This window comes from Leptosomus discolor, chromosome 3 (genome assembly GCF_034619465.1).
Source record: "Leptosomus discolor isolate bLepDis1 chromosome 3, bLepDis1.hap2, whole genome shotgun sequence".
NCBI classification, from domain to species: domain Eukaryota; kingdom Metazoa; phylum Chordata; class Aves; order Leptosomiformes; family Leptosomidae; genus Leptosomus; species Leptosomus discolor.
Genome location: NC_141393.1, coordinates 66,638,256 through 66,650,731, shown reverse-complemented (window position 1 = coordinate 66,650,731; position 12,476 = coordinate 66,638,256). Strand labels below are relative to the sequence as shown.

Here is a 12,476-nt window from a genome sequence, read left to right as displayed (position 1 = left end):
CTTTTTCGGTATTAAATATTCAGTACTAGCCATTACATTCTAGTTTCATTTGCTTAGTCGGTCCCTTTGAGTGGAGTCTATAACTTTTCGAATGCCAGGCAAGGCTGAAAAGTTCTGTGGGCTGCAGGATCCTTTTGTTTCTCATGTCTCTCTTTGTATGCAAAGCATTCATACAAGGCTGGGTAGTGAATGGCTCTTTGTCCAGGAGCTGGTGAGAACAGAGCAGTGGAAGTCTGCAGAAACACTATTCTTTACATCAGATGTGTCATTAACTCCTCCTAACCCGTATTTAATGACCTGTTATTCATGCAGAGCTCTTGTGTTGAGAGATAGGCAGAGGTTTACATCTGGCAATATAACGAAGCGTTATATATGTCTCCAGTTTTGTACAGAAAATTATCTGCTTATTATTACTGTGTTATGGATTTATATTATAAAAATCAGCATGTATGTCTTTCGTGGGATAGAAATGCAAATGCCTAATGTTCTGCAAATACATATATTTCATACAATACTAGGATAATGACACTGCAAGTCATCTCAATAAATTTTGGTCTAAGAATTAGTGGCAAGTTTTGAAAAATTAATATAAAAATTTAATTGTTATTCAAAAACTGAAGCTTTCTTTGCATATTTCTCCCAGCAGGAGGAAAAATCTCTTTTGTCTATTAGCTAAGATGTGTTTTAGTCATCTTACCTAGCAGATGGCAGTGGAGAGTGAAATCCTCTCCCTTTAACAACAGGACAGGAGCAGCCGTCATAGTGTGTAATGTACATTCTATCAGCAGCATGTCTCGATTCGGACCTGGGAGATCTCCACTGAGAAGGCGTCAGCATAGTTCTTTAAATATTCCCTTTATGCTCTTTTTGTGTCTTGGTAAGATGGTATGTTACGCAGTGTTATAATATTTGGAAATGCAGGACAATCTACAGATCTGCAAGAGCAAATATTGAAACCAGTATAGTTAAATCTAATAAAAATAGGTTAAACTTTACACTTCAGCTTAGCAAAGTGTTGGAAGTATTGTTCCTAAGGCTCCTCTGATGTAGTCCATCCTTGCAGTAAAGCAATGGGAAGTATCTCAAACAGTTAATTGCGTCACTTTGAATTGCAAACACTAGTAATGAGCATTTAGGGTATGACTGAGAGCTGGGAGAGGCCAGGTAGGATTAAGTGGTGAATTCAGGCACAGCCAGAGTCAGAAAGAAGGTATCTATTCAATTTTACAGCTTCAGTAGTGTTGATCCCAATAAAAGGACCATAGGCAGGGTGTGAAATTGCTTCAGAGAATACAGGAGAAAGCACAGAGGCTATTGATGCACCAAAAAATTTCTGAACAAGATTGACAGCCATTCTTGTACCAAGCAGTGGTTCCTCTGTGAATGCTTCTGTTGTCATTCACTGTGACCACGGAGGGATTGAGGTGTTGTTCAGCATGATTTTAGAAGTGGAGTGTTACCCCATTGTCAGTTTAGCTAAGGATATTTTTCTTTAGATATTTGGATTAGCTCTGTGAAATTGCAATGGCAAAATGAGTTATCCTGTATGTACCTCTAAGGACTCTTTCCATTTTAAGAAGTCCTTAAAACCTACTTGCATACTTCTGCTGTCTTATAGGACCAGCAGGACTGTTATAGGATAATTGAGAAGAATTTGGGCCCTTTAAAACATAAGTTTGCAATTTTTTATGGCTCTGTTATGCCATTTTTTTCTGAACAGATAAAATGCTGAGATTTCCCAAGTCTTCACCACCGATGTGGGAACTTAGGTTGAATGAGAGACAGTGTATTGGACAGACTAAGCTACTGGGGTCAAGCAGTCATCATGTTGTTCTCAGCTTTGTCACAGATATGTGGTAACAACTGGAGCAAATAATTTTTTGTTATGACTACCTGCAATGCAGTTGGAGATGCAAGATCTGGTTTTAAATGAGCTGTTCAGATAATGCAAATGGTCTTAGCACTCTCAAGGCTAAGTAAGCCCAAGCTGACCCGCTTATGACTGTGGCTATGCTGCTCCTATCAGAGGGATTAGTTGTTTGCCTTTATTAGTTTGGGTTTACTTTGCAGTGCACTGGAATGTATGCAAACCCTTGATCTCTCTCTGCCTTAGCTCCCCTATCCACAGTGGAATTGTCCAACATTAAGCCCTTGTTGTAAGATTGTTGAAACTCAAGTTGTAATTTCAAAGTATTGTGGAGTTCTGAGATTGTGAGCCATGGGAGTGCAGAATATCAATATGAGCGTGGTGGATTGTAATGCTAGAACATGTTCTTTACAATCTAGCAGAACTGCTAGTGAGAGTGAGCTTGGATTTAGCTACATTAGTTGACTTTCTGTACAGATCTAGGATTCTTACATATGAAGCCTTAGACTGAAACTTTAGAGCAACATAAACCTACCGCCTCTAAGTTTTATCCTTTGAAACATTTTGGATTAATTTGTTACAGTTTTGACATAAACCTTCTGAACACAAACTGATAGCCCACTATTTTTTCTCTATCTGATGTTACTAAGATGTTGTAGCACAAACACTTAAAGATGCACTTGTTCTCCTAAATATTTGGATTAATTACATGTGCCTGACACAATTAGTTGAGCACAGAATGTGTGAAATCAGTTTGCCTTATTCTGGACTGTGAGTAGTTGTCCACCTGTAGGGAACCATGAAATTCTTTATGGAGCTGTGTATCTGAAACAATGGACACTCCCGTTGAAAATGAAGTGTATAATCCTGCCTTCAAGGCACATGCACTGCCTGTGTAGGTAAGAGATTTTGCTTTGTGCTGTTAGGAGTTGTGCCCATGGTTTCCTCCTTTCCCAGTGGCATTTTCACAGCACCATGGGCCATTCCCACTCATGACAACTTCAGTAGCTTTGGCACAAGTGGGCACTTGCCACCTAGAAAACTTCATGTGAAATCATGCTTGCAGTTAGAAGGAATGACAAATACTAGAGAAACAGAAGCTGTATTGGAGAAAGTTGTTGTGTTACAGCCTCATTCCACACTGGAATATGGTTCCGGGAAAGGGTGGAGTGAAAACGGGCAGAAAAGGTCTTGGAGCTGTGAGCAAAGAAACTGTTTTAGTCGATTCCTCCTGTGTGCAGGTTGCTGCTTATAAATGAACAAATTAGTCTGAAAGATCCTGACTGTCTCTTTAGGATTTTTTCCCTCCTAAATGAAAAAATCTTCAAGCTCCTTAATTTTGCCTAACTGTTAGATTCCATATTTGTAGTTTGAGCTAGAAACACTTCCTAGTTTCTATTATAAATGTGTATGAATTATGCTCTTTGGGATTTTGCTTCTATTCAGTAGAGATTCCTCTAAACACCCATCTCACTTTTCAGGTATGGAAACCTGGAGACCTTAAGCTGTGAAGAAGTTGGAAGCCAGAACTCCTCCGAATCCAAAACAGTACTCAGGACGTAAGTGTGGTTTTCCACTGTACAGTGAGCCCTAATCAGGATTCAGTATTGGGGGAGGATGTGGGCAGCACAGCTGTTGTTTCCTTTGAAAATTCACAGGATTTTAAACAAGCTTGCGTAAAGGCCAAATATCAATTGTCTTGTAACATATCCAGTAATATAACCCAGAGATCTTTCCATCAAGGAAGTAAATTGTCTTAGAGTTAAACATGAGATGAACACATCTAGGCCAACATTTTGTTGATTAAAGAAACAGGGAGTGTTTGTTTCCCGTGCTTTATCTATAGCAGTAAATGGTCATTGCATATGATTTTATTGTGCATTACAACAGTGTCTGCAGACCAAAGCTGAGGTTGTTTCAGGCAATGCGTGTATGCATGTATCTTGTATGTTAGTGCCCCTGTGATTTACAGTGTTGCTTTTAGAGTGAAATTTAAATTCTGAAGGCATCCCAGTTTGCAAGATAAATAGAAAAGCTGTTTTGAAATGCAGTTTGGATGGGAAAAAAGTGGTTTGGTTATCCTCCTAGGATCATATGAAACTGCATTATATTTTTAGACACTGGGTGTAAAATGTGCCTTAGGTCATCAGCATTTGTACTTTGACATCTATATGATCTATGGTTTGCATTGTGGCAGTAAAAGTAGCTACATCATTATATATGGTTACAGTATGAAGATGCTTGATTCTTGTCAGCATTACTGAAGATTGTTTTTCTATGAATTTATCTCAGCTTCCACTAATTAATAAAATCTTAAATATTTTTATCAGTGTACTGATTTCTCAAGGTGTAATTGAAGAAGCAGCCTTTAGTGTCTTTTTGTCTTGAGATGGAAGAAAAATGTTGAACTTTTCTATCATGAAATACACGGTCCAGTCAAGACTGAGAAATACGCTGCAGTGTTTTTGTTCCTGAGACTCAGGCAGACTGTTGATTCAAATCACATTCTATTCTACAATATCAGGCCTGGTCTTCCCACTGCTTGCCTGCATGCTTTTCTGATGGCTTGTATGTCGAGATAGGGGGGTTTCAAGTCTGACTTAAAATGGTTCAAATATCCCCAGTCCAGAAATGTGTCATTAACATACTGAACACCTTCCTATCTTCCATTGTCTGAATGGAGTCGTTAGACAGTGGGATTGCTTTCTGTCATCCATGTGGAAACTGTTTTGTTTAACCACTAGAGATAAATCGGTAAAAGCTCCTTGGCTGTGAGCGTTTCAGTAGCTGCCTCTGAAAACACGATGAATTATGCTTGCTTGACTGCAGAAGAAATGTAGAGCTTAATTAATGTCTATAAATGGTACAGGATTCTCAAAGGCTTTAGTTAGAAACAATGTTACCGCTTGTTACTTTATTTTTTGTTAGCACTTAGCAAGGACAGAAAGTTACAAGCTCTGATGATTTGGGCCATTCCACTTGCCCCATGAGACTCGACATGGGAGCTCAATTCTCCAATTCTTTCCTGGCTGATGTAACAGAGAGCTATCAATATTTTCCTCCTGTTTTGCCATGAAAACTCATCAAAGAACAGCTGGTAGTTAAAACTTGGTCATGAGCACCAAGAAGACAGCATTATGTAGTGCATAGAGGCAGTAACAGGCAGCCAGAGGGTTCCCACATTCCCTCCAAAATGAGCTCTAGGGTCTCTTCCAGCTTTGGGCAAACCATTTGTCCCCTTATCTCAGTTAGTCCAGCCATAAAATATGAGCTAAAGCAGTATGCTTCCAGCGAAATAGTTTAAGGATTTACACTGGGGTTTTTATTTACCAGTGTAAATCATGTTGGGCTTAATCCCCCAACTGCCTTTTCATGGACTCAACAGAGCTTGATTATGAGATGGAGAGAAAAGGGGTGAAAGTGATATTGATGTTAGCGTCACTTGGGCTTTGAGCAAAATGCATCAGTATTTTCCTATGCCTGCAGGTGAGCATGCAAGTGAAATAGCATTTAGTAGGAGCATGTTTGGGGTTTTTTGTTGGTTTTTGTTGTTGTTGTTGTTTGTTTTTTAAATAGCATTGTTTTCCTACTGACATACACATAGTGTATCATATACCCCCTGCCTAGTTGCTTCCTGCTGCATCAATGCTGTCTTTCCTCTTGGCATATTATCATCATGTAACACCTTTGCACAGCCAGGAACTGACAAGCAGATGGAGTCTGTGGTTCTGTTCCTGTGGTAGCACAACTTCTGATGAGTTTATCTGACATAATTTTCATTAATATAGTCGGCACAGCTGATTTTGATCCTTTGGCCCTTGTAAGATATCTTTTGTGTCTGAATTTGATACCTGTTACTCAACTACTTATTTATAGAAAGCTCAACAATGAAGTTGTCAAGAAAGTAATTTGTCAGGTGTACGTGTTTTAACAGATCCTGTATAAATGTGAATTCACTTTCCTGCCTTAAAAGTTTCCATTGCTCTCAGTTGCTTTGGCTACTTGTCTCTTAGATATGATTAATGATATCTGGAAAAGAGGTTGGCTTTGTAGTCCTGTTGTGAAACATGTAGTTCTAGTAGTTCAAGTTTTCTCTTGCCTGGGATGATTCCAATATAATTGCATTTGCCCTCTTTTCTCATAGAACAGAAACATGGTATAATTGTGCTCTCAGTTTTATATGACTTGGAGAAATAAGAGGAAGAAGTAGTAAAGCCCTGTTATTTCTTACCATTAACTCTGTATTTCTCAGAGGAAAAATATCATGTGGGGGAAGCTTGTGGTCTGTGGCCAGAGATCTGCATTCATCAGACTCATGTTGTGACAGTTCAGACGCCTTAAAAATCCATTTGGGGCATTAGAAATGGAGATGCAATTTAAAGCATTTCCATGGGTTTGACACAAAAGTCAAAACCAGAAGTTAAAAACAGCTGCAGGAGAAGAATTTATGACTTTAAATATCTCATGGAGCTTTAAAGAAGAGAGGGGTTTTTGCAAAATCTTAGGTACGTATGGGAGGAATAGTGTCATACATGGTGTACTGTAAGCCCATACGTTACTGCTGTCTATGTTGAAAGTCTTTGTGCTTTTTGTACTTGTAGTGTGAAGTTGTGATATATTTTGAGAAGGAAAATGTCCAATGTACGTAATTTTAAAAAGTTGTTATTATTTTAGCATTGCATCCAATGTTATGTAACTCAGAACCTGCAAGTCCTATGCTAGGGCTTGAACGCATTTGTGGCACAGGCTCGTTTGAGAGACTTGTGGGAGCTATAAACCTGCCCTTGTGTTTCCAAATTCTGGGTCTGAGCCAGCAGTTACTTCTCTCACTTGTTGCAGTGACATGTAGTCGTGACTGACCCAAGCTCACTTCAGCTATGTTCGGAAACAGGCCTTCTAAGGATCCATTCTGCCAAGGGGATTTTCTCCTCTTCACTTAAACATCATTCCTAACATTTTTGGGCTGCTGGAATGGTAAAAAAATTTGTATTTTTCAACAGGGATCCAACTTAATTACATCTAATTCAAAATGTCTTTCAGTCTTTTTGTTATTATTGCCCTTTTCTTTAAAACTGCATTCAGTAATATAGTTTCAAAAAAGGCACTGTAATTCTGTAACTCAAAAAATACAGACAGTTTGGACTTTAGAGCTGTGAATAAGCTCTGAACACCATCAAAAATTTTGTGAGCTTAAGAAAACCTCTCATGCATGACTCTAAGTTTTTATTTTATTTTATTTTTAGTATAAGGACCCACCTTAGCTTTTCATGTTCAGTAGCTTGCTTGCCACAGTTCTCACTACTTTCAGTCAGTCAGAAAGTTCATGATTGCAAGTAAGAGAAGAATAAAGTCCAGAAAAGGTCAGATATTCCAGTCAAATGTCTGAGTGAGGTGAACTTCAGCCTGTGTTTCCAGAAATATGATGCCATGCCTCTCTTAATTGTCTGATAAGAGAGACTTGTAAGGAGTAACTTACTTGACCCTCTATCTCCTCCTATAAGCAATTATTTTTACTCTTCCTTGCATTGTATAAACAAGATTGCCTTGAGCTGTTTCTCACTTCTGCATGTTTTTGTGTCAAGGTGTGACAGAGTTGCCTCCTCATCTTAGTTACGTTGTCATTGTCTTCAGAGTTCTCTGTGTTCACTGCATGTTTTTAGCTTAGGACTTCCGTTGACTTTTGGAAAGAAAACAGTAGATATAACAAACCAAGACATGTGACAATTCAGGATAAAACCATACATACGTTAAACACAAATAAAAATTGTCAACATGATGAGTAGCAATAGGAATTAGAGAGGTCCATATGACAGTACACCTTACATGAACTGTAGAGAATTTGTACTGTAATTCAATTATGTTTTTTCTTTTTAAGTGAGGTTGTATAGTTCAAATGTGTGGTTTGGCGTATGTCGCCTGACAAAAAGCAAGTGAGGAAAGTAAGTAGAGCAAAAAGAAATAAAGTACTTTCTCTTGCTTGTGTCTGATGTGAAGACTCTACACGCTTTACCAGTCAGGAGTCATGGGAAACTTAAATGAGATAGTCACGTCCAAGAGTTCTCAAGCAGCTTTACATATTCTGGGAAGGGGATCAGCATGCCAAGCAACTAATGCTGTTTGAGGTCTTCAGGCCTCTTGAAATGGTTGTGTGTATTGCCTACAAGATAGTTAGAAACAATGCTTTTAGTGATACGACCTGATCACTGTGATCTCTATTCAGAGCAGGAGAGTTCCTCAGTTAAAAGTTAACTCACTGTTAAAAGGATGAGTTTTCTATGCAGAATGATCTGTGAAATAACTTGTGCCCTATTTCCCTCCCCCTACTGAAAGATGGTGTTAATTTTGATCTCCGGGCAATCCACTACTGGCAGACAACTATACCCAAACCACAGACTCCATTAATTTAAAGAGGTAACTTGTTAAAGGAGCAGAACACTTCTTTCACAGAAGATAGGTGTTAAAGCCCTGGCTGAAGCTGGTTGAGGACAGAGAAAGAACCATAAAGCCTTCTAAGTATAAAATATCGTAATATTGTACCTTTTGGAAATCAATAGCTTCACTGGACACTGAGATGCCTCTGAGTAATGTGAGAGTCCAAAACAGTGCTGTGGACATGTCAGTGAGATGACTTGCTAGGTTTGTGAGATCTGGAGAGCTGATGCAGCACGTAACACTTCATGGATAAAAGGTGCTTAGCTTGTTGCCACAAGTTTTAAAGATTTCTGTCAGTGTAGTTTCCAGAAGTGATTCACTCCTATTCAGCACACACAGAAAAATGTCCAGCCTGGCGGTTCAGGCTCGCCCACAATGTTTGTATTCAGGGAAGACTAGTTTAATAGTTAACTGTATCTAGTTACTTGAAGACCTTGCTCAAAAATACAGTTGTACAAACCTGAGATTACCTGCAGGAGAGGTAGACAACATTGCCGTATTGGTCCATGGACTTGGACCATGATTTTTTGTTTGTTTTCCAGAGGTCTAACATGGGTACATTTTCTTTAAAGATACCCTTCAGACATGCTGATAAATACAATGGAGAAAGGAAAAAGCATGCTGTCTCCCCCTGTATGTAGAAGTAACTCTTGCACTTGTAGCTAGTAAGAGACTCCAGTCAGGGCAAAGGCGATGGAAAGGAAATGCTGTGCCGTAAACAGTGAGCCATGTTCTGATCCATTCATTTACCTCTCCTTCTGACAAAACCAATCCCAGTTTAGTTTATATTTCTCAAGGATACTGAAGATAAAGCCGTAGATCCAGAGAATTAATCTCCCGGTTGCAGTATGAGGCTTTAAACGGGGATATTTTATTTTTTTTCTCTCCTAGCTACATTATGTATTTGGATCCCCAGTCCTGTAAAAGGGGGGATTCTTACTGGAGTTGGGCCAGCTGATTGAGAAGCAGAAACAGTTTATGTAGTACAAAAAGTAAAAGAGATTTAAGCCCTTAAACTTTCCTCTTCCACAGTCCCAAGCATTGCCATGGCTGAGTCCTGAGGCTTTTAAATCCTAAATGAGCTTGAGTAACAGTAAAAGCACTTTTAAGCCTCCTCTTGGAGTACAAGGTTGTGGTTTCCTTTTGCTACTGACTTCGATTTGCTGATTTGGAGTAGATTGGTGGTGTTCTCCCTTGGATGAATGACAGGCCACAGAAATGAATCAAAATACTTGGGGCTTTTTTGGTTGTCTTTAATGCCAGCTCCTAGTTGCATCTGCTTTATTATCAAAATGTGGAATTTATTTGTTATTGAAACTTGGAATGTGGTGTGATTGAAAACCACAGACAAAGCAGCTCGAAGCTAAACTGAAATCTCCTTGTTTCATTCCACAGCAATTGGGTAAAACAGTTCAAATAAAGAAAATTAAGGAACTGTTCTGTTACCACATGGCATGTCTTGTGCATTTACCCCTCATCTTCTGCATTAAATAGCACATACCAAAACCTTCAGTGTAATACTGCAGCATTTGGAGTTTCTCATAGCGACAAACATTGTTCCATGCTTTCTTGTGCGTTTAGACCTTCCCGACAGGAAACTTGTCTTTTGTTTCCTACTGGAGTTAACAGTCCTGCTGGAAAACAATGTGCACAGTTACAGTACTGCAGAAATAAAACTGGTCCTTAAAGATTATACTCCAGGAGAAGAGACACCAAAGGAATGTGAGACAAATGGAAGAAAATTGGCTGGAAGTTTCTGATGCCTGGGAAGTCCATGGTGGGAAGCAGTTAAGATGCATTTGGGAGAGCAACAATCAGCATTCATTCCAGTAAAGCTAATTAAGCTAAAACAACAGCAGAAACCAATGTGGTTACATGAGAAGCGGAGTCAAACACAGGGCAGTATAAGCAATGGAAGAGTGGGAGAGTTATGAAAACAACCAGAACCAAGCAAAAAAAGAATAATTAGAAGAGCAAAGAAAAAAAAAAAAAAAAGAATGGCATCTCAATTAAAACAAAGAACAACTAGTAGAGCTATTTCCTTAGTGACTTTACATGCACCCCAGCAAAAGCCCTGCCCTATGCTATTCAACTAGTTCCTTCCAAATCAGAAGAGCAGATCATTTGCTGGAAGTCATGAGCATGTCATTTGTAAACAGACTGGCTGTGAGAAGCTACCCTTCCATCAGCCTTCACTTGCAGTTTGCATATGTTTTGCCCTTGATTCGAAGCTGAGATTTAACTGCCTGTATTGTTATTTAACAAGCAAAACTGAGAAAATACAGCTGGCTTAATTTAGTCTGTGTGAGCAAGTCTGAAAAGTTATTGCATGGACAGTGGAGGAGAGGGAATAGCCCTCTCTAAAGATTATTCCATTGATGGTCATCAGTAAGTGTTTAGCAATTCATGGATAGTTTTGAGCACATTCCTGTCTAATTTCATAAGAAATCAGTAAATTAATCTCTTTTTGCAACTGAGGTTCTCCTTATTCTTCTTAATTATTGAGATTCCCTTCTACTCACTCTTTAGAAATAACTGTGGTGGGAAAGAAAACACTGCTTTTGCCTTTTTGGCAAGAAATGATCTCTTCAATTCCTATGCAGACCTCTTCAGGGCCCGTGTTACAGCTGTCTTACTGGTTGAGAAAAGACTACGCAGAATTTCTGTGTAATCTGTTGAATCACTTGTGGTTATGTGATATAAAGGCCTCGTATTCCACCTCCTCTGTGCCCTGATAGCTCAGCTTAACAGAGAGGTTAAACTTGGAGCTGTTGCAGTATCATCACATTTTCTGGTAGCTCATGGGTAAATGTGAGTAGATGAGTTGCTCTATGTTCCCAGTTTGTAAACAACAGAACAACAGTTCTTCTGCCTAAGAGTAGATAGATTTTGGAGACTGAAAGCTTCAGAGATGGGCTTCAGGCAGAGCTGGTGTGGAAATCGGAAGACTTTCTGATACGTGTGAAACTTGAAAGCATTGCTGAACAGAGTCCAGAGTCTGTGGTTGGCAGGACAGGAGTTAAACACTAAAAAGTTTTTTGTTATAGGCAGGAAAGGAAAAATTTATAGCTCATAATCAACCCCTGAAAAATGTAGTCTGTGATGTTTCTTTCCTGTCTGAGATCTTGGAAGACTCCCATTTCTATCTATCTCTGGGTCTATTCAGTACAGGGAGTTTCTTCTCAAGGGCAGCAAATGTAAAGCTACTGCAAGATATGGGCAATTCTCCAGCCCGTTTTCAGAAAGCTTCCCTCCCTGACACACCAATTAAACTGTCAGGCGATAGGAGGTCAGTAGGGCACAATGTACCTTTCTTCTCTTTCTTATTTCCCCTCTTGACTGAAATGATTTTGCTGGCAAGAGTCAGTGTCTGTAACAGCTGTGAACTCTTCACCCTGCTCTGGGAGACTGGGTCTGTCTTAAACTCTATTTATCTTCAGCTTATGAAAGTGGCCATCAACCAAGCCTCTGGAAACTGTGCCTTAGTACAAAGAGTGTGTGAACAATATTAGTACAAGAACTTACCCCACGGAGAGGCTCCTTCCAGATCATTGCTGAGCTGCTAAACGCTCCTAAGAAAAGAATACACAACCTCATTTTTGGTGGTGGAGACAGTAGGGATGATGGTGAGTTTCTGATGCGGGTAGGGAAAAGGTACACAGAGCAGGAGGAAATACACAGTTAGGGCATGGAGTGAGGCACAGTGTTCCCCTGCTTGTGGTGGAAAAGAAACGAAGATTCTGTGGACGTAGGATAATGGGGTTTGTGAGTGTAAGTGGTGCTGTGATGCAGCATTCTGGGTATGTGTGAGGCTAGAGAGGATGATTGAAAATGTGAGGAGAGAGGAGGGTGGAATGAGAGCTTGGGAGCATCGCTGTGGGCATCTGTCTGTAGGGGCCTTTCTTGCACCTTGGGATGTGGAGCTGGGCTGGTGCTGTTGGCTTTGTCACAGCAGTTGTGGAGCACTCGCTGTTGTGCGACACCTGTCCTGACTAGAGAAAAATGGTCCTGAAGCTCCAGTTAAAAAGTTTAGCCATCACTGGCCTAAACAGCAAAGGCCGTATTTGTTGTATGTACAGTGGAAGCTTGTCTGAGCAGAGTTGTGAAAATTCAGTCCAAAACAGTTTTCCGATGTGAAAGGAGTCTTCCAAGCTGCACAGTTTGTGTTTCATGTTTG

The 12,476-nt window shown here is 39.7% G+C and overlaps 1 protein-coding gene across 3 annotated transcripts in view; it reads left to right on the top strand.

Moving 5' to 3' along the window:
* The window catches only part of RGL1 (ral guanine nucleotide dissociation stimulator like 1), an 81,848-nt gene that overhangs the window by 37,541 nt on the left and 31,831 nt on the right, over positions 1 to 12,476 (top strand). For all 3 annotated transcript variants that reach the window (XM_086462338.1, XM_086462337.1, XM_086462336.1), the window contains exon 4: positions 3,349 to 3,426. In XM_086462338.1, the coding sequence (XP_086318464.1) occupies positions 3,349 to 3,426 (78 nt within the window). The remainder of the gene's footprint in view (positions 1 to 3,348; positions 3,427 to 12,476) is intronic.